The following is a 21,645-nucleotide window of genomic DNA, read 5'->3' on the forward strand; positions in this document are numbered from 1 at the left end:
TAAAAAAAAAAAAAGCCTGCTCACAGAGGAAAGCACCTTGGTGTTGGAATGTGTGTGTGTACAGGTGCCGTTTGTATGGCAGAGTGAGACTGTACACACCAGAAACTGCCCTGTGCTGACAAACAGCACAGTACTTAACCAAATAGGGTTATTTATTAAAGTTGTAAAGTGAAGGTACAGTCGTGCTCACATCTATGCATACACAAACAAGTGGCATGGAGCTAAGCTTGTGCGGAGCATACAGGTCACCAGCTGGTATCTGGGTAGCGGTGCGGATGCAATCAGTACCAGGCTCTGTATAGTGGCTCTCTGGTGCTGTGGATGTAGAAATTACAGTGTATTTCTGGAACTAAGTGGAATACGTCAGTTTCCCACCTTGGCACCCTAACAGTGACAAGATGGAGCCACACATGTGCAGTAGTAGGTTCGGTGGCCATCATTGTTGTTAGGTATTGAAGCCTCCAAGTCAGAACCAATATGGGGTATGCGCAGTAGTGCAATCCAACTTCAACAGTTGGATGAACTAAAACAGCTCATTAGGGTGCTAGAAATTAGTACTATAGTGGAGACATAATATACGCTCACCTACTTCAGAGCTTTCATTAGCTCAGAGTTAATTTGATAATAGATTGTCATGAATATTTCATCAGCTCTTCCATACCCATCAAATCTTTAAACACTTTCTTAAAATTGCTCTCTTTGCTAGAGCTTACTCTACCCCCACCTATACTACCCATACTAATACACACTGACAATTATCACAATCTCTGCTTGTTTAAGACATCATGTATAACACTTAGGGAGAGATGTACTAAGCCTTGGAGAGTGATAAAGTAGAGAAAGAAACTATAAACCAATCTGCTCCTAGCTGCCATGTTACAGGCTGCATTTGAAAAGTGACAGAAGCCTAGTGGTGATAGTTTCTCTTTACTTTCTCTCTCGCCAAGGCTTATTATATCTGCCCCTTAATATGTAACATGTCTCGTGGCACAGCACTCCCTACCCGTTGTTTTCATGTCTGCATTTTGTTTTCTACCATGTAGGTCTTCGTTTTATTTGTTCTGTTGTCCTCACTGTTCAGTGCCGCAGATAACCAACACCTTACAAATCAATGACAATAACAGGCCTGCCTCTACTGCTAAACAAATAATTGAAACCAGCAAAACTGTAAAGTTTCCACATACAATAATTTTATTGCTCCCATTGAAGAAAAAAACCCTGACATGATCACAAATCGATTATCAAATTTATTTTTACCCAGTTACCCCAAACCTCCCTTCCCATCAGCACCTCTGTAAAAGTACAGCCTTTAAAATTTGGTTTTGAAGGCGCTGGTGGATTGCTCCTCCAAGGATGAAGTTCTTTGCATAGTCAACAAGATTTCCCCTGATGCAACTCATACACGGAGTGTCCCCATTTTTTGGAATGCTGGCGAAGGACTTTTTCCCGCAGATGGCACTCTGCTAGTTGGATGCGATCCATCTTATTTTAGCTCCAGTTCAGAGGAGGACTTATTTGCTCTACGTCTTGTTTTTGAGTACTTGACACCCAAGAAGATGGTAGTTATGACCAGGACTATTCCAATTGCCAAGAGGACCCATGCTCCTGCTGATGCTTGCCCTTTGTTCAATGACATTCCCAGGAAGTCTACAGTGCTTGGTGGTGGAAGTGGCTCAACGGAAACCGATGGAACTAAGAAAGAGTAAAGTTTGGTATACAATAAGTCAGAGGTTCTCAAACGTGGTCCTCAAGACACCAACAGTCCAGGTTTTAAGTTTATCCATGCTTGGCCACAGGTGACTTCATTAGCATCTCAGTAAATTTGATTTAGCCTTCTGTGCTGAGCCATGCATATACCTAAAACCTGGACCGTTGGGGTGCCTTGAAGACCGTGGTTGAGAACCTCTAATTAAGGAGGTACAAAGTTGGCATTTAAAAGAAGAAACCTATGCATCTCTTTCCATATCTACCAACAAAGGTCCTTCTCCCCCTCCCTATCTCCCTTCCCCATACACCCTCCCACCTGTCATAAAATATTTTATCCCTCTATTAGTGCTTTTACCAACTGCTGTGCCTGTTCAGTTCTTCTAGTTTTTTATTCTCTCTTTATGTGTGACCCAAGTGATTACATGCTATATTTATCACTTTCATACATGCTCATGCTTATTAAAATAAAAGACCCTGAATCAGTTTAAGCAAGGGAAAGGGGAAGAGGAAGGGAACTGTTGCACTGGAATAATAATATCTATCTCATGTAGTATATAGTTCGATACCCCTAATCTAAATACCGTAACAATCAATAATACGGAAAGTGGGGGTGCTACCACAGATCAGGTAAGAGCAGAGCCGTAACTACGTGTGTGCCAAGTGGGCTTGGCACACAGCGCAGTTGCCCTGGGGGCGCACGGCCAGCAGCATGTAATGAGTCAAATTGACTCATTACATGCCGCCTCTGTGTGCGCCGTGCTGGAGGAGAGAGACCAGCGCCGAAGGCAGCGGACAAGGAGGAGGAGGGAGGGGGAGCAGGGAGCCGCAGCGCTATGTTATTGGTAGTAAGCGCCGCTGCAGCATCCCCCTCTCCTTCCGTATTGGCTGCCCGGCAGCCAATACAGAAGGAGAGGGGGATGCTGCAGCGGCGCTTACTACCAATAACATAGCGCTGCTGCGGCTCCCTGCTCCCCCTCCCTCCTCCTCCTTCTCATCTCACTGCCGCCACCGAGGGAGCAGCACGAGGAGCCTGTCAGCGGGGAGAAGGTAAGTATATTCCCCCCCCCCCCCTCTCTCTCTCTGTCTCTGGCTGTCTCTCTCTCTGTCTCTCGGACACCGCCTGCCGCAATGTGTAAAAAATGGGACTGGCTGCCGCAATGTGTAAAAAATGGGACTGGCTGCCGCAATGTGTAAAAAATGGGACTGGCTGGCGCAATGTGTAAAAAATGGGGACTGGCTGCCGCAATGTGTAAAAAATGGGGACTGGCTGCCGCAATGTGTAAAATGGGGTCCTGGCTGCCGCAATGTGTAAAATGGGGTCCTGGCTGCCGCAATGTGTAAAATGGGGATGGCTGCCGCAATGTGTAAAAAATGGGACTGGCTGCCGCAATGTGTAAAAAATGGGGATGGCTGCCGCAATGTGTAAAAAATGGGGATGACTGCCGCAATGTGTAAAAAATGGGGATGGCTGCCGCAATGTGTAAAAAATGGGGACTGGCTGCCGCAATGTGTAAAAAATGGGGACTGGCTGCCGCAATGTGTAAAATGGGGTCCTGGCTGCCGCAATGTGTAAAATGGGACTGGCTGCCGCAATGTGTAAAAAGGGGGACTGGCTGCCGCAATGTGTATAAAGGGGGACACCGTCTGACGTAATGTGTAAAAACGGGGACGCTGTCTGCTGTAATTGTAAAAAAGGGACGCTGTCTGCCGCAATGTGTAAAAAGAAGGACCGGCTGCCGCAATGTGTTAAAAGGGAGACTGGCTGCTGTAATGTGTAAAAAGGGGGACTGGCTGCCGCAATGTGTAAAAAGGGTCTATCTGCCGCAATGTGTAAAAAGGGGGACTGGCTGCCGCAATGTGTAAAAAGGGGGACACTGTCTGCTGTAATGTATAAAAGGGGCTCTACCTGGTGTAGTGGCGCTACTGTGCAGCGTCATTTGAATAATGTAGACTACTGTGCACCGTAGTATGAATTGCTATTATTTTGTGGCCACGCCCCTTCCCCGTGAAGCCACGCCCCTAGAATTTTTTTGCGCGCTCTGCCCCTATCTTACATGGGGGGGGGGGCACTGTCATTTCTTGCACACAGCGCTAAAATGCCTAGTTACGGCACTGGGTAAGAGTACCTATATTAGAAAATAGAGGAAAAAAGAGAGAAAGGATCTGTTTCCGGTGCACAAGGTAATAAATTATTTGAGTAAAATGTAACCTTTATTTTAGATCTTAAAAATTGTTATGAATGTGAAGATATGTTTTGTTCCATGTCTGTAAAGTCTGACTGTTGCGAAATGTTAAAAAACATGTAACATTGGTGTAATGACATAACACGGAGTTAAGGAAAAAAGAAAAATACATATATATAACTAATAAACAAATATTAAAACCTCTGAGCGTCTCTTTCGTACCTGTCCTCTACAATTTACTGATCCGGGCCGGCAATTACATACATAGAGATTTGAGCGGCCCTAATGGACCTAGACACGTCACAAGATTTGAATTACCCGCGTGATGCACTGATTGGTAGCGGATGGGATAAAAGGATACCGCACCCGCTGCCTCAGATTAACCTGACGAAGCAAATGCGAAACGTACGTAGGGCCTGAGCGTCCTACGTACCTGTCTCTCATGTCTAATTGAAATGTGCATACTATATCACAAGTGCAGATTGTATTAATGGAGATCATAGCAGTGTATTGATATATATCCGTGGCATGATCTATAGAAATTCAAATAGGCAGAGACTACTGCGATTATTCATCACTGAATTCAGACCATCCACCACGAGTCAGACCTATATGCAAGGATAGTTTATTCAGTGGAGCGATCTATGAAAATTTAAATAGGTAGATACTACTGTGACTATTTATTATTGAACTCAGACCACCTACTACGAGCTAAATGTATATGCAAGGATAATGTATTCTGAGTATCACAGATAAGGGATCTCATTGCCCAGATGATTACATATAACTAGATTTTTGTAAACCCAGAACGGAACTGAAAACCTCAATCATCTGCAATTATACATACCAATATCTATACGTATACCTGATTATTATGAAATAATATATTTATTCTAATACAATAGGGCTTGACATAGATAAGTGAGATATCTTGGGAATTGGATTATAATATATAGGGGGTCATGCCGTTTTTTGAGTCACTATAGGGATCAACATTACCATATGAAAGATCTGGTGAATCACTATGAGATAGAGAGATTCACATCTGACATCATAAGTGAGAGATGATTCACTAATATTTATTGTGGGAGTATTTATGAGTGACACCTATCATTATTGAGAGGTAGAGGGATCTTACATCTGACATTATAAGCGAGAGATGATCCACCAATACTCATTATTGAATATATGTAAGTGACACCAGACACTACATGAGAGAAGTGACTGGCTGACCTAATTTACATGTGAAGTATGTCTCTACTTTGAAAACTGACACTATATACAAGAGGCACTTTAAATCACACTTCATCATATATTTCTATATATACTTTCCCACTACTCTATGTCTGAAAAATCCCCTATATGACACAGTGACATCTGACACTATATGTGAGAGGTGATTGGTTGACTTAATTCAAGTGTGAAGTGTGTCTCTATTTTGAATTTTGATACTATAAAGTAGGAGACACCTTAAACCCCTACTCCACCATACACATATTTATAAATATATACACTTTCTCACTATTTTACGTGTCAGAAAAATTCCCTATATGACACCCGACACTATATGTGAGAGGGGATTGGTTGACCTAATCCATGTGTGAAGTGAGTCTCTATTTTGAATTTTGATACTATATGCAAGAGACACCCCCAACCACACTTCACCATATATATCTCCATATATATTTTCTCATTACTTTACATGTCCAGGGGGGAAGATAAATTCCCTATGTATATAAATGAATATCTAGCAGATTAGTCCTATCCGTATATTAATTTTTTTTTTAGATAGATAGGACTTATAGGCCCTACACACTGGCCGATTTTTTGAAAGATATGAACGATCTCGTTCATAAATTAACGAGAACTCGTTCATATCTTTCAGTGTGGAGACTCCAGCGATGAACGATGCGCGGCCCCGCGCTCGTTCATCGCTGGTCTCCCGTCGGCTGTGCATGCAGGCCAATATGGACGATCTCGTCCATATTTGCCTGCACTTCAATGCAGCCGCGTGACGGGGGGAGTGAAGAAACTTCACTCCCCCCCCCGTCACTGCCCCCCCCCCCGCCGCCGGGTCACTCGTCGGCCGTATCGGCCGTCGGGCACCTCGGCGGCGCATCGGGAAATGAGTAGGGCCCCTAGATGTCTTCACAATATCATTTCTGGGCAATGAGCCAAGGTCCCTGACAAGAGCACAAAAGTGATACTTAGTTATAAACCTATGACTATAAGGAACACAATTGTGTTCAATTGTATCCAATTCTCTCTTCAAGGTACACAATAGAATCCCCACAGAAGTACATTTATACTACACGTTATTAACATCTATATCATCTCCTGCAGCAGACACACAATATAAGGGTTTGCACAGAGACAAATTGTAGAGGACAGGTACGAAAGAGACGCTCAGAGGTTTTAATATTTGTTTATTAGTTATATATATGTATTTTTCTTTTTTCCTTAACTCACAGTGTTATGTCATTACACCAATGTTACATGTTTTTTAATATTTCGCAACAGTCAGACTTTACAGACATGGAACAAAACATGTCTTCACATTCATAACAATTTTTAAGATATAAAATAAAGGTTACATTTTACTCAAATAATTTATTACCTTGTGCATCGGAAACAGATCCTCTCTCTTTTTTCCTCTAAAATAAAAGACCTGCAGTTTCAGGATCAAGACAGATATTTTTATGATAGTACGCAGTACCAGCACTTACAACTAGTACGGGAAACAGATCTGAAAGTGCAATGGTCATAAATAATATTCAGCTCTACATTGCTAAGTGTCAAAGGTACTGCTTTAGAACAGTATATTATGCTTTGGTGTAATTCCAGGTATTGTGATACCCCATATAAATATGCCAGTGAGTGGGCTCAGTCATTTAGAGTAAATTCTGAGCTATCTTTTCAATGAATTTCATCATATTACTTCCAAATATTACTCCAGCATACCCACCTGGAGTCCAATTGTACTCTGGCCAGCCAATAGTTTCTCCGTTTTTACTATTTTGCTCATCCAGCCAGTCGATAAGAGGCTTAAAATATTCAAGAAGGGCATGAGCTGACATTTTCCGCTGCCCAGTGATTGCTTCCATGACATCTGGCCAAGGTTTGCTATTACCCAATCTCATGGCATCTCTGCAAGTAGAGAGAACTTATTGTATAAAGCATATGCGCTTTTTAAACCCCACACACACACACACACACACACACAGTTAAATGAATGTTTCGTTTAATAACCAACTGCCTTTATCACTGAGTATGCATTACATCTTAATTGGTATATACAGTTGTCTTGTGTTGGTTACATAAGAAAATCTATGAAGTGACACACAAGACATGTTAATTGGATGGCACAGCCATTTATGTGAGACTGTTGGTCATATCACCAATGCAAAGCAAAACTTTAAACATAAGGATATAAAATAAGTACCATTCTGGAGATTCAAGATAGGGTTACCATTCCAGATTTGTTTTAATGGAACAAACAGTAAATCCACTTAGTAGCCACTGTTCTACAAAGATTCTTGGGGTATATCTCCCCATCCTGCCAAACTAGCAAATGCATCATTAAATCAAAGAAGAAGTCTTACTTAAACCAGTCATCATTTACTCTCCTCTATGCTTCAGTTAATTATTTTTTGTTATTTTTTAATGTGGTAGTTTTTACCACAATGAATGTGAGCCAGAGAGATCCGACTATTTTGCCAGGATAGATTAAGCAAATATATGCTTTGATATGAAAAGTATACTTTACCTTCATTTCACCCATAAAGATGAATGGGTTCAGGGTTTAGTGTTCAATACCGGCGGGCCGGATGTGTTTACATGACCGCCACTGGCATCCCAACTCGGAAGATCCCGACTGTTGATGGGCTAAGTATTTTTACCCTCCCCTACCCTAACCCTCCTGAGGTGGTGGCTATGACTAACCCTCCAGGTGTGTTAGCTATGGCTAACCACCCCCCAGTGCCTAACCTTATCCCCCCACCCCTAGTGCCTAACCCTAATTTCCCCCCCCCCCTTTCGGGCCCTAAACCTAACCCGTACACCAATACTCACTTTCAGGCTGTCCGCTGTCTGTGTTCCGGCACTGGTTTCCTGAGTGGTGCTAGGATTCTGGCATCAGTCACATGACCACCAGAATGCATCCCAGATGAATAACTACTGCATAACTATAAAAGTTTTATTTATTCTGATCACAAGAGTTCAACATATGGTCTACACATAATGGCATGTAAGTCAAGTGTATTATTCTCACCCTGTGAAAGAATTACAAAGGGTCTTCCTTTACCCAAAACAAATTCCCTCAAATTGCTTCATATAGAGCAGCATACACTCCAGAGTTTTAAGTCAATATTTTGAACCTCTTATTGAAAGAGTATGCAATAAAACAGACAAAAAGGCCCCAGAAAACCCAGCATTTTTTTTTGCTGCCATTCTTCAGAATAAAGGCACAAGAAAAAAAAAAGAAAAAAAAAGCTTAAGAAAAGTTCCAATTTAGCAATATATTCCTATAGCAAAACATTGGCTATTGAATAACCACAACTAATCTTGTTTATACCACATGCAAGTTTATCCTAAGGTTAGGATGGGACAGGGCTAAGAAATACTCTGCAGTTACCCTTCCACCATTGATGCACTACAGTCACTGCATGTCCACATTCCTGTGAGCCCCACCTGCTATCGCTGGCTCTCTTTGAGGAGCTCTTATAGCCTGCGCCAGAGGTGTCTCATGACATCTCATTATCCTCTGTTGACTCAAACATCAAACTGCAGCTATGCCTACCACTCGGCATCAAAGCTGGTTTGAGTTAAATCTGGATATAACTTAAGCCAAACATACATAATTACTAAATCTGAATTTTCTGTATAAAACTAGCTTCTAATCATAGCTATTATACCTACCTGCTAATACTCCTGCAATAATACCGAAATTTACAATTTATTATTTTTAACCTAAACAAAAAACCTTACCGGATAACAACTATATATGAAACAGTAATATAAAATGGATTTACAGACGCAAAAAAGCTCTAATAACCCTTGGTAAGAAAGAAAGAAAGAAAGAAAGAAAGAAAGAAAGAAAGAAAGAAAGAAAGAAAGAAAGAAAGAAAGAAAGAAAGAAAGAAAGAAAGAAAGAAAGAAAGAAAGAAAGAAAGAAAGAAAGAAAGAAAGAAAGAAAGAAAGAAAGAAAGAAAGAAAGAAAGAAAGAAAGAAAGAAAGAAAGAAAGAAAGAAAGAAAGAAAGAAAGAAAGAAAGAAAGAAAGAAAGAAAGAAAGAAAGAAAGAAAGAAAGAAAGAAAGAAAGAAAGAAAGAAAGAAAGAAAGAAAGAAAGAAAGAAGTGCTGGCTACACTGTTGTAGTAAGAGAAAATAAACAGCTTTTGCAGTAATCACTGTAACTGGTTCCTGTAGTACTCGTGTTCTGCAGCAGAGTTGTAACTAGGGCAGGTAAACCTGGGCTGCCACTAGGGCCGGTTCTACACCTGGTGGCGCCCAGTGCTTCATAGGCCACAGTTATGCCCCCAGTAGCTGTGCCCCCAGATTTGCCCCAAGTAGTTGTGCCCCCCAGTTGATTTACCACCAGTAGTTGTGCCCCCTACAGCTATGCCCCAGTAGTTGTGCCCCCTGTTGCTTTGCCCCCAGTAGTTGTGCCCTCTGTAGCTGTGCCCCTTAGTAGCCGCTTACAAACACACACAAAAATAAAAAACAATACTTACCACTGGCCCGCTCGTGCTTCCCAACTGCTGCTGCTGCTCCGTCTGGCCTCCCGCGGCTCCTCTCTATGGGAGAGACATCATGACATTTCTCCCATAGCAGCGCCGCACAGACACTAGAGGTCAATAATGACCTCTAGTGTCTGTCACTGGAGCCGGCTGCAGCGGACGCCAACACAGCCCACGGCGTCTGCTGCAGCCGGGGTGCGGGTAGGCGGCGGTGCCTGCGGCCACGCCCCAGGCGCTGGAACTGCTTGCCCGCACCAAGAAACGCTCCTGGCTGCCACCTAGGAAGCAATCACCCAGACTGCAATCACCTGCATTAATTTTCTGCAGTGCACTTCAGTTTGCAAGCATCAGCATTCATTCTAGGTGGTTTACTTCAGTCTCTAAGTATCTGTATCTACTCATACTGTGCATTCCTCAAATACTCTCTGCAACAGTGTGTGAAGCTCTACACCTGCAAGAGTCTACAGCAGCTATATATAGTGCCACTATACCTGTTCTATAACCATCCAGGACTGTGTACAGGGTTGCTGCCTTTCCTTACATTGTACTAATCTATACATAGTTACCTTTGGTACTCCATCTTCTCCACATGAGGAGGAGCCTCACCAGGCCTCCCAACTTCCTACATTCATTAAATACCTAAAGCCGTACCTACGATTCCAGATTTGAGTTCAGAGAATCCCAGAGACCTGATAGTCCTTGGTCTACTTCCTCGAATGTACATAACAGATAAAGGTATAGTGTATAACAAACAACTGCAATACTGAATATGCAAGAGGCATGATGCAAGAATCCACAGGGGGGGGGAATTCGGAGGAGAAGGGGCTCTGCTCATTCGGGAGAGTCACCAAACTATCACAACCATTGCATATAGGCATAGTACATAGATTGTATTGGATATTAGAGGATGGCACATATTCACTCCAAGCTATTTATGGGCACATTCAATTTTCACATAACTGTGGCAGTATTGAGGAAGTTAACATCTGAGCTCAAGTAAGTATATTAATTTCTAAATCAAGATTACTGTATTATTGGCACATTGCTATGGTAAAAAATAAATAAAATAAAAAAAAAAAAAAATCAGGATTTTGGTACTTACCGATAAATCCTTTTCTCCGATTCCACAGGGGACACTGGAGCGCAGTTACAATGGGGAAATAGTAGGCAGTAACTGGGAGCTGGCACTATAAAACTCTAACACTGTGGCTAGCTCCTCCCCTACTATGTTCCCCCTCCAAGCCAGTCTACGTAAAAATGTGCCCGAGGAGAGCTGGAATAAACAAACGTTAAAGTAGAGGAGGTTAACGCCGCCATGTAAACCAGGATAACACGAAGCACAGCTGGAAACCTAACCAAACAAAAAGGTTAACCTGAACAAAACAAGCAGTCACATAGTAATCTGCAAACCGTTAAGCAAAAATCGGAGAAAGGGATTCATCGGTTTCTCCTTCATCCACTAGGGGACACTGGAGCGCAGTTACAATGGGGACGTCCCAGAGCTCCCAAGACGGGAGGGAGAGCGCCGAGAGTCCTGTAAAACCGCTCGGCCAAACTGCGATGCAGAGGCCGCAAAAGTGTCAAACCTGTAAAATTTGACAAAGTATGTCGGCCCGACCAAGTAGCCGCCCGACATAAAGTAGTCATGGAGACCCCGCTGGCAGTCGCCCACGAGGGCTCCACAGAGCGCGTAGCGTGCTCTGAAATTGAAGACGGAGGTTTCCGAGAAGCTGCCAAATAAGCTTGTCTGATGGTCAGCCGAATCCATCGGGACAAAGTCTGCTTAGAAAACCGGTCAACCACGGCAGGCAGCATCGTATAGAACATATAAAGAGTCAGACTTCCGAATGGCTGAAAACCTATCCACATAGATCTTGAGCGCCCTGACAACGTCCAACGATCTCGAATCCGGAGAGTCCACCGAGAGGGCCGGAACCACAAGAGGCTGATTGATGTGAAAATCGGACACCACCTTAGGTAGAAAAGACATGCGAGTACGGAGCTCGACCCTATCCGCATGAAACACCAGGTAAGGAGGTCGACAAGAGAGAGCCCCAAGTTCCGACACCCGTCTGGCCGAAGCCAGAGCCAGGAGAAGGACCACCTTCCAGGTAAGATATTTCATCCCCACCGATTCCAGAGGCTCAAAACAACGAAGACTGCAGAAAAGAGGACCAGATTGAGGTCCCATGGTGCTGTCAGAGGGCGAAAGGGAGGTTGTATCCGTAGAAATTCCCTGAAAGAAAGTCTGAACTTCCGGCAGTAAGGCTAACTTTTTCTGGAAGAAAACTGAAAGTGCAGAGACATGCACCTTTAGTGAACCCAGTCTTAAGTCTGCCGAGAAACCCGCCAGCAAAAAACTGAGAAGGCAGGCCAAGCGAAAAACTGAAGGAGAAAACAGTCGATGTTCACACCAGGCTACCTAAGCCTTCCAAATGCGGTAGTAGTGAGACGATGTGACTGACTTTCTAGCCTGAAGCATAGCAGGTATAACCGTACGAGGAATCCCGTTCCTTTTCAAGATGGCCTTCTCAACAGCCACGCCGTCAAACGTAGCCTGCGTAAGTCTGGATAAAGAAAAGGACCCTGTTGTAGTAGATTGTCCCGTAATGGCAGGGGCCAAGGCTCGGCTACTGACAACAGGTGTAGGGTGGAGTACCAAGCCCTGCGTGGCCAATCTGGAGCCACCAGGAGGACCAGAACCCGAGGCAACAGGAAAGGAGGAAAGAGGTAAACAAACTGGAAATTCGAAGGAGCAGTGAGGGCATCCACGTCCGCTGGGTCCCTCGTTCGAGAGTAATTCTGAGGCAGCTGATGGTTCAGGTGGGATGCCATGAGGTCAATCTGTGGGTTTCCCCCACCGGTGGACCAGCTGACAAAACACCTGGGGATGGAGTGACCACTCTCCCGGGTGCATGTCCTGACTGCTGAGGTAATCGGCTTCCCAATTGTCCACTCCTGGAATGAATATCGCCGAGAAGGACAGAGCCTACTCCTCCGCTCAGAGAAGGATGTTGGTGACCTCCCTCATCACCGCACGGCTGCGAGTGCCACCCAGATGTACGCTACAGTCGCGGCGTTGTCGGACTGAACTCTGACTGCTCGACCACACTGCAAGTGATGTGCCTGAAGTAGGGCGTTGTAGACTGCCCGTAGTTCGAGAATATTTATGGGGAGAGAGGATTCGTGAATCGACGAGCACCCCTGAAACCGATGTATGAGGGTCACTGCCCTCCAGCCTCGCAGACTTGCGTCCGTGGTGAGGAGAGTCCAATCCCAAACGCCGAACCGCCTTCCTTCCAACAGATGCGCCGACTGGAGCCACCAGAGAAGAGACGACCGTGCCTTTGGAGATTGCGTCACCCGCTGATGAAGGAACAGATGAGATCCTGACCACTGATGTAGAAGACACAGCTGGAACTGTCAAGAGTGGAAGCAACTGTACGGAAGAGCTTCAAACGCCGCTACCATCTTTCCCAGAAGGCGAATGCACAGATACACTGACACCCGACGGTGTCTAAGTAACGACCTTAACGGCGTCTGCAGAGACAGGATCTTGTCCTGAGGAAGGAAAACCTTCTGACAGACCGTGTCGAGAATCATCCCCAAAAAACAGCAACCGTTATGAGGGGCATAAGCGAGACTTCGGGAAGTTCAGGATCCACCCGTGCCGAATCAGAAGGTCCTGCGTTATACGGATATTCTGAAGTAACAGGTCTGCCGAGCGTGCCTTTATTAGCAGATCGTCCAGATAGGGAACAATCGTCACACCCTGCTTCCGAAGTAGGGCCGACATGACCTTTGTGAACACTGGGAGCAGATGAGAGACCGAACGGAAGGGCCTGGAACTGGAAATGAGTGTCCTGTATCGCGAACCGGAGAAAAGCCTGATGAGGAGGCTAAAGGGGAACATGTAAGTATGCATCCTTGATGTACAAGGACACCAGAAACTCTTTCTGCTCCAACCCCGCAATAACAGACTGGAGAGACTCCATCCTGAACTTGAATACCCTCAAGTACGGATTGAGATCCTTCAAGTTCAGGATTGGCCTGACCGAACCATCCGGCTTCGGTACGAGAAACAGGCTTGAGTAAAAGCCCCGTTTCTGATGATTAGAGGGAACAGGGATCAGTACCTTTGCAGATAGAAGCTTCTGGACCGCTACCTGCAAGGCAACTCCTCTGTTGCCCTGAAGTCCCACAGACGAGCTCCCACCCTGTGGTCTCCCAGGTGGGAGGGAAGCCCGTCATGCGGTAGTAGCGGTGGAGGACTTAACCTCTGACTGGGTTGAGGCTGTGGAACCTCTGCCTCTACCCCTATGGCCACGGGAGGCGGAAACACCTCCCCTGGCCTGGACCTGGAAGGGGCACGAAAGGATAGAAAGGAGAGACCCCTATATGGCCTGCGATGGGCTGGAGCAGCAGAAGGAAGATAAGTCGACTTACCTTCAGTGGCCTGAGAAATCCAGGCATCCAGATCCTTACCGAACAGGACCTCTCCGGTAAAGGGCAATGCTTCTGCTGCCTTTTGGACTCCGTATCTGCCTGCCACAGCCGCAGCCAGAGAGCTCTGCGGGCCGAAATTGCTAAGGCGGAAATCCTAGCTCCGAGAATACAGATGCCCTTGGAAGCCTGGCAAAGTTAAAGGGTTGATTCACGGATGTGTTCCGCTGGCAAATCATCATGAATTCCAGAGGACAATTGCTCCGCCCAAGCTTCCATCGCCTTGTTGACCCAACAACCTACCTGTGCCGGGCGATGTAATACTCCCACCGCCGAGTAAATAGTCTTCAAGGTGGATTCCAACTTCCTATCCCACACTTCCTTCAGCGAAGTCGCTCCAGGAACCGGCAGAACCGTCTTCTTGGACAGATGAGATACCGAAGGATCCACAATCTGAGAGGTCTCATAGCGTTTCCGGCTATCTGCGGGAAAAGGATAGGAAGACAAAATTTTCCTTGATACCTGAAACTTTGCGTCTGGATGCTTCTAGGCTGCCACTATGAGCGCATCTAGCTCCTCCGAAACTGGAAAGGTCACCGGCAAGCATTGATTGGTGCCAAACCTTGAAGGGTGTAAGGCGCCCTGCTCCGTCTCTTCCACCTGCAATACTGAGCGAATAGCAGTAATAAGAGCCTCTATACCCTGAGCTACTGGTTCAGAGTCCTCAAACACCTGATCATCAGTATCCTGTATAATTATCTACCACCGCCTCATCTAATAGAGGCATATCATCGTCAGATTCCTGTAACACAGAGGCTAGCAAGTCTGTGTGGGTGGAGGGAGGGGGGGAGGGGACTAAAGGACAGAGCTTGGGAAGGGATTACAGCCCTAGAGAGCCCTTCAACTGATTTCGCCAGTGAAACAGCCCATCACATAAAAGGGAATTATCAGACTGTCCCTGGGTGAATTTTACAGAACACTTGACATTGTAACATTTTCTGTGCTGCCTTGGAGCTCATGGCAGCACCTGTCACCCTCCCCCATACACACACACAACAATAGGCAGAAGGGGAGGGAGGGGGGGGGAGCAGGGAGAATTGCAGCCACAGCAACTCTATGTATCCTGCACGTTACTGTGCAGAGTTAGTACACAATACACAAACTATGCCACTCTAGTTTGCCCCCTGTCCCCACTGAAAAAGCTCACTGTGCCTCCGATTCTCCCCTTCTCTGCAGCGTTGTAACATGGCTGCCAGCGCGCGCTGAGCCTGTCGGTACAGAGCGGGATCAAGCTCTGCCCCCCCTGTAATGGTGCCAGATTTAAACCTGCAGAGTGCCTCTGAGTATCCCCGCACCGGCTCTGTGAGCCGCGCTGCGCGGGGATCTGTGTGCGGGGGAAGTGAGCCGCGGCCTGAGACCAGAGCAGGCAGCGGGGGGGGGGGGGAGAAGAATGTTAGCCGCTGTAAAGAAACTGGGCGCGGGGAGCGGTGATGTGAGCCGCCGGAGACCAGAGCTGGGTCAGAGTGTGTTCTGAACCCAGGTCTCCGGCGGCTGTGTACTCTGCTTAGAGATATGCAGCCTTAGCCCTCTAGGCTACAGGGATCACTTCTCATGGCTCAGCATTAGAGATCAAACTAAAGGTTTTTTACTCACCGCTGCTGCTTGGAGTGGCCCAGACACGCGCCGCACGCAGCGGTGTCTGGCCACTATACTTACCGCTGCCATGCTGCCGGAATCTTCTGCCGACGGAGCAGTCCCGACACGCGCCGCGCGCAGCGGTGTCCAGCCAGCTCCAGAGAGCTCAGTGTCTCCTTCAGCCGGGGCCCATCCAGAGCCGCACGCAGCTGCGATGGGACCCCGCCGGCAGCTCCCGCGGTGCAGAATGGCAGAGGCAGAACTGCCAGTCTGTGAAGAAAGAAAAGAAAAGAAAAAAAAAAATTCTTAAGAGAAAACCCAAGAGTGACCATCTCCCTTGGGCACAAAACAAAGACTGGCTTGAAGGGGGAACATAGTAGGGGAGGACTTAGCCACAGTGTTAGAGTTTTAAAGTGCCAGCTCCCAGTTACTGCCTACTATTTCCCCATTGTAACTGCGCTCCAGTGTCCCCTAGTGGATGAAGGAGAAAAAAAACAAACAAGCCAGTGTTACAACCAATTAAATTGAAATGCAGATTCCAATACAATCTGTGGTAACAGATTTTCCAGGTTAAATCAGTTGATCTTTGAGGAATATAAATTTACCAGAACAAATTTAAAGTGCATAAAAAGGAGAAGAACTAAACCCGAAACAACCCCCACCCCACCCTCAAAAAAGGAAAAATAAAAAATCTCTCACCCGAGCAATTTTCCTGCCTCTGCAGACTTATAGATATCACATGTATGCAGAGGTCCAGTCTGATTTGCTGCTTTGCACAGAGCCTCGTGGAACTGGAACTGAATCACAAAACTGATGAAGTACCTTGAAGAAGGAAAAAGGACACGTAAATTCCAAATAGCAATCAAGATGTGGAAATAGGTTTCAGAACTGCAAGGATGCAGAGTCTTGTAATAGTGCTTTTGTATTACACCATTGATTGGATTTATGAAAGAAAATTATTGGATCTTTCAACTGTGGACCGGCTGCCATCTCGCGATGAGAAGTTTACATCAGAAGTGTGACTGGACTTTATCATATTGGCAAATTGTAACCAATAGAAGAATCATGGAGTTGGAAAAGTACTATTTTGAAAAAGACATAAACCAAACTATTGTTCTAGACGGTTACGTCTGTTTGTCTAAATTTAGTCCTTAAACAAGCTTATTCAAATGCATCATATCATTAGTCTTCAAAGTGTGTGAAAATAAAGCACCTATATTTGAATGATATACTAATATTTTTTATGGTGCTTTGAATCAATGGCTATTTTGTTACCTGATGTATGGGACATTGGCTGGAATATGGAATTTTGCTCCAGGATCAAAATCATCTTCAGACCTCAGGACCGGAGGGCACAAACCCTGATATTTTAGCCTGGATTGATATAGTTATATTAGTAAATTATAGTAAATCACTATAACATACTGCAAAAGTACAAAAGGTAATGGAATACAAATCTAAAACACTAATTGGAGATTTAAAGTTGTACTCTGATATGCTCCAACTAATAAAATATATATATATATATATATATATATATATATATATATATATATATATATATATACACATACATATATATACATACACATATACATACACACATATATACATATATATATATATATATATATATATATATATATATATATATATATATATATATATACACACACACACACACACACACACACACACACACACACATATACATACATACATACATACATATACACACACGCACACACACATACGGGGCTCTGACAGGAGCACTATACAGCCCCTAAGCCTCAGCTGCTTGACCAACACAGCCCCAAAACAGGGAGAGCAGAAAGAAACCGTGTGAGGAGGACAATACTATAAGGAATACCATGAAATATGACACCACCACCAAAGGGTCAGAAGATTTCCAGTATCCATCAATGGACTGTGAGAAAAGGATTTTTATATGGGTGTAGTATGTTATGGTCGGCAGTCGGGCTCCCGGCGGCCAGCATACCGGCGCCGGAATCCCAACCGCCGGCATACCGACAGCTGGGCGAGCGCAAATGAGCCCCTTGCGGGCTTGCTGTGCTTACCACGCTGTGGGCACGGTGGCGCGCCACGCTATCTATTCTCCCTCTGGGGGGTCGTGAACCCCCAAGAGGGAGAAAAACTGTCGGTATGCCGGCGGTCAGGATTCCGGCGCCGGTATGCTGGTAGTCTGGAGGCCGTCCGCCAGTATCTGAAGACCACCCTATTCATATACATAAAAAAAAACAACACAATACCATTTTCCACATCTATTGGGGTGACACTGGAGCCATGAGGATATACCATAGCATTCCCTAGGGGTGATAGTATATATAAGTACATTGCAAAGTTCTCTCCCCAAAAGCATCACCCTTGGATGTAAAATCATAAATTTTACATTTTGTGACTGTATTGAGTTGACAGATGACCAGTTAGCAGCCCAGCACAGCTGCTGTAGTGTGACCCCATGCTGAGTCACAAATCAGACACTCACTGGAACAGAAACACCTGCACCCAATAAAAATTTGCAGAATTATAGGCAGTAGGCATCTGATTGGTTGAGTTTCATATAATCCTTTTATAATCCATTACTCTGTTTAGTCAAATCCAAAGGGCTCTAAAACCAGAAAAGACTCTAGGTGTATGTCCAGGAGATATTATCTGCTATAATAAAAGGCTATTAGGGATCTATTTACTAAGCCTTGGGTGGAGATAAAGTACCAGCCAATCAGCTCCTAACTGCCATATCACAAGCTGGGTTTGAAAAATGACAGTTGAGAGCCGATACTTTATCTCCATCTACTTTATCTCAATCTAAGGCTTAGTAAATAGACCAGTAAGGCTGCTCCTCGCCTCTGTTATGTTTGCTGGCGGCCACTAGAGGCTGCCCCACGGACTTGGATGGAGATAAAGTGCATGGAGATAAAGTACCATATGGAGACAGGGAAGAGAACGAGTAGGTAGATTTTTGATGTCAGTTGCCATTTAGAACGACCTTTCATATTCAAAATTGACTGGATTTTCTATCCATTCGTTTGATTTTCACTTACTATTAAAATTAAATAGGAATACAGGTTGAGTATCCCATATCCAAATATTCCTAAATACGGAATATTCGAAATACGGACTTTTTTTTGACAGAGTGAGATAGTGAAACCTTTGTTTTTTGATGGCTCAATGTATACAAACTTTGTTTAATAAGGTGTATAAGAAACATAAATGAATTGTGTGAATGTAGACACACTTTGTTTAATGCACAAAGTTATAAAAAATATTGGCTAAAATGACCTTCAGGCTGTCTGTATAAGGTGTACATGTAACAAATACATTCTTTGCTTAGATTTAGGTCCCATCACCATGATAATATCTCATTATGGTATGCAATTATTCCAAAATACGGAAAAATCCGATATCCAAAATACCTCTGGTCCCAAGCGTTTTGGATAAGGGATACTCAACCTGTATCTATATAAAAAGGTAACGCTGCTACTTAACACTGTGGTGCTGCTGGTGGCCACTGGAGCTCTGTTCGGGACATGGACACACACTATGTATACTGAACCCCACACCATATACTGCCCCTCCATATAGTGTCCCTTATGTATAATGCGCCCCCTCCCCCATACTATACTGAAATCCCAGGTCACTTGCCAACAAGTATCAGCAGTAATCAGGAAACAGAAGCAGGAACCACCAGACGGTCCCACAGCGCTCCGAGTAGAGGCAACGGGGACACTAGTGGCCATTTTCCGGAGGGGGTAAGGGGGGGGGGGTAAGGTAAGGTGAATCAATCTGGTAGGAAAGGGCAAGAGGCCCCGTCTATGGTGAGCAGTGCTGTGACCGGGAAAACGAGAGGATGGTGCTGGGGCTGCAGATTGTGCGGGTGAGGAGGCGGCAGATAACCAGCTCAGCACCTTTACATATACTGTGCGTTGGCAAAGAGACGGGATCCTGTGCTCACCCCTCCCGCATCCTGCGCAGGCCATGCCCAGACCTCTCCAGTCAGCTGCTGGTGGCTACTGGTGTCTTCTACCCCAGACTGGTTGGGAGCTGTGCGGGAACTGGTGAGTTCACACGTGCCAGTACTGGTGTATATAGTGCATTATCATTATAGCCTGCCCGTTACAGATATACAGTATTTATTTATATACGCTAACGCTACACACTTTCTCACTCAGCATGACAGATCCCCAGCTCCCAGCACTCCCAGAAACCTGGCAAGCTCCTGTGTGAGTAGCGACTGCCCCCCTTATAATCCAGCCCTGGCGTCTATTATTTTGACGGGCTTCATCAGGAAACAACCCCGAAACATTGAACAGACACTGCTTCTATTTTTGCACCTTATCAAGACGTCTCAGAGTGCCGCTGTCTTTTCATGGTATATTGGAGGCTCTGTTCCCTCTGTAAGGGCACCTGAGCAGGTAAACCAATGTATAATATATAATATATATGTTTATATTTTACACACACACACACTTTTTATTTAATAGAGGTTACAGTTTTATTGCAGAAAACAGACCTGAGGTTCCACCATTGCTGGTTATACTCTGTATCTGGTATCCTTCCATCAAATACTTTCCACCGCCACTGGTCCATCAGATACCCAAATGGTAAGAAGGCAATTTTATCCAGTGCAACGCTCATAAGATAATTGATATCGCTCTCTAGGAGAAGACACACAGTTTTTGTCTTTTAAATATCCACTCTGTAATCTCAAACTCCATCTGAAGGTATGTATGTAGGTGGGTAGGTGGGTGTGGGTGTGTGTGTATATGTGTGTGTGTGTTGACATGCCTTTGACTATTACAAAGGGACAATTACTCCTGGTGTTTCTCCAGCCTAATGCGAGAAGTGATATTTATAGGCGTAGGAAGATAAGGGGTGAGGGGATATAAAAAAAAAAAAAAATTTTATATGAACAGCTGGCTCCTCGCCTTCACACCCCCTAATCCCTCCAGTTTGAAAAATTAACGGAGAGAAGAGGGAACATGAAAAATCAAGGCTAACGGTAAGAAACCAACCGTACCAACACGTTAACCAGCCATCAAGGACTATGAACATAATAATCAAACCGTTTGAACTAAATTTAACAAGAACACGCAGACACCCAGTGTCCCCGAGTGGATTCAGAGAAATTAATTATCGGTAAGTACCAAAATCCTCTTTTCTCTTTCATCCACTAGGGGACACTGGGTAGTACTTAAACAGCTAGGGATGTCCCAAAGATACTCCCACGGGAGGGAGTGCTGTCTGAAGCCTGAAGAACCAAACTGACCAAACCTTGTATCTGTAGGCGCAGACGTATAAAACTTGTAGAAGCGAATGAATGTGTGTGCAGATGACCAAGTTGCAGCTCTGCAAAGTTGGTTAGTGGAGGCTCCCCTAGCCACAGCCCATGAAGCATCCACTGACCTGGTAGTATGAGCCCCTACCCTGAAATGGAACTCTTACCACTAGAGAGATATACCTGCTTTATGGTTAGTGGTATCCAGGTGGCCAAAGTTTGTTTCAAAGCCGGCCAGCCCTTCTTGGGAGCATCAAACAAGACAACCAAAACGTCTGACTTCCCAATGGGAATTGTAGCCTGTACGTATACCCGTAAGGCTCTGACCAAGTCCAAGGCCAAATCCCCGTCTGCCAAACCATGGAAAGAAGGGACCAAAATTGGTTGGTTAACGTGGAAACCGGAAACCACCTTAGGTAAAAACTCCGATATTGTACGGAACTCCACTCTGTCTTCATGAAAAACTAGGAAAGGACTTCTACATGACAGAGCCCCTAACTCAGAGACCCTCCTTGGTGAAGCTAAAGCTAGGAGCAGGACTACCTTCCACCCAGTGGCGTAACTAGAAATTTTTCTCCCCCAAGCCAAAAAATTCTTCGGCGCCCCCCCCCCCCCCCCCATAATTGGCACTAGGAAAGGGACAAA

At 45.0% G+C, this 21,645-nt stretch overlaps 1 protein-coding gene across 1 annotated transcript in view; it reads right to left on the reverse strand.

Moving 5' to 3' along the window:
- Nucleotides 1–1,168: 1,168 nt before the first annotated feature.
- The window catches only part of ACE (angiotensin I converting enzyme), a 110,712-nt gene continuing 90,235 nt past the window's right edge, over nucleotides 1,169–21,645 (reverse strand). The window contains exons 21-25 of the mRNA XM_063960005.1: nucleotides 20,236–20,380; nucleotides 16,980–17,078; nucleotides 16,404–16,526; nucleotides 6,856–7,037; nucleotides 1,169–1,692 (exon numbers count right to left, since the gene is read on the reverse strand). Coding sequence (XP_063816075.1) covers nucleotides 1,484–1,692; nucleotides 6,856–7,037; nucleotides 16,404–16,526; nucleotides 16,980–17,078; nucleotides 20,236–20,380 — 758 coding nt within the window. The 3' untranslated portion in view covers nucleotides 1,169–1,483. The remainder of the gene's footprint in view (nucleotides 1,693–6,855; nucleotides 7,038–16,403; nucleotides 16,527–16,979; nucleotides 17,079–20,235; nucleotides 20,381–21,645) is intronic.

The sequence above is a fragment of the Pseudophryne corroboree genome, chromosome 3 (assembly GCF_028390025.1).
Source record: "Pseudophryne corroboree isolate aPseCor3 chromosome 3, aPseCor3.hap2, whole genome shotgun sequence".
Lineage (NCBI taxonomy): Eukaryota > Metazoa > Chordata > Amphibia > Anura > Myobatrachidae > Pseudophryne > Pseudophryne corroboree.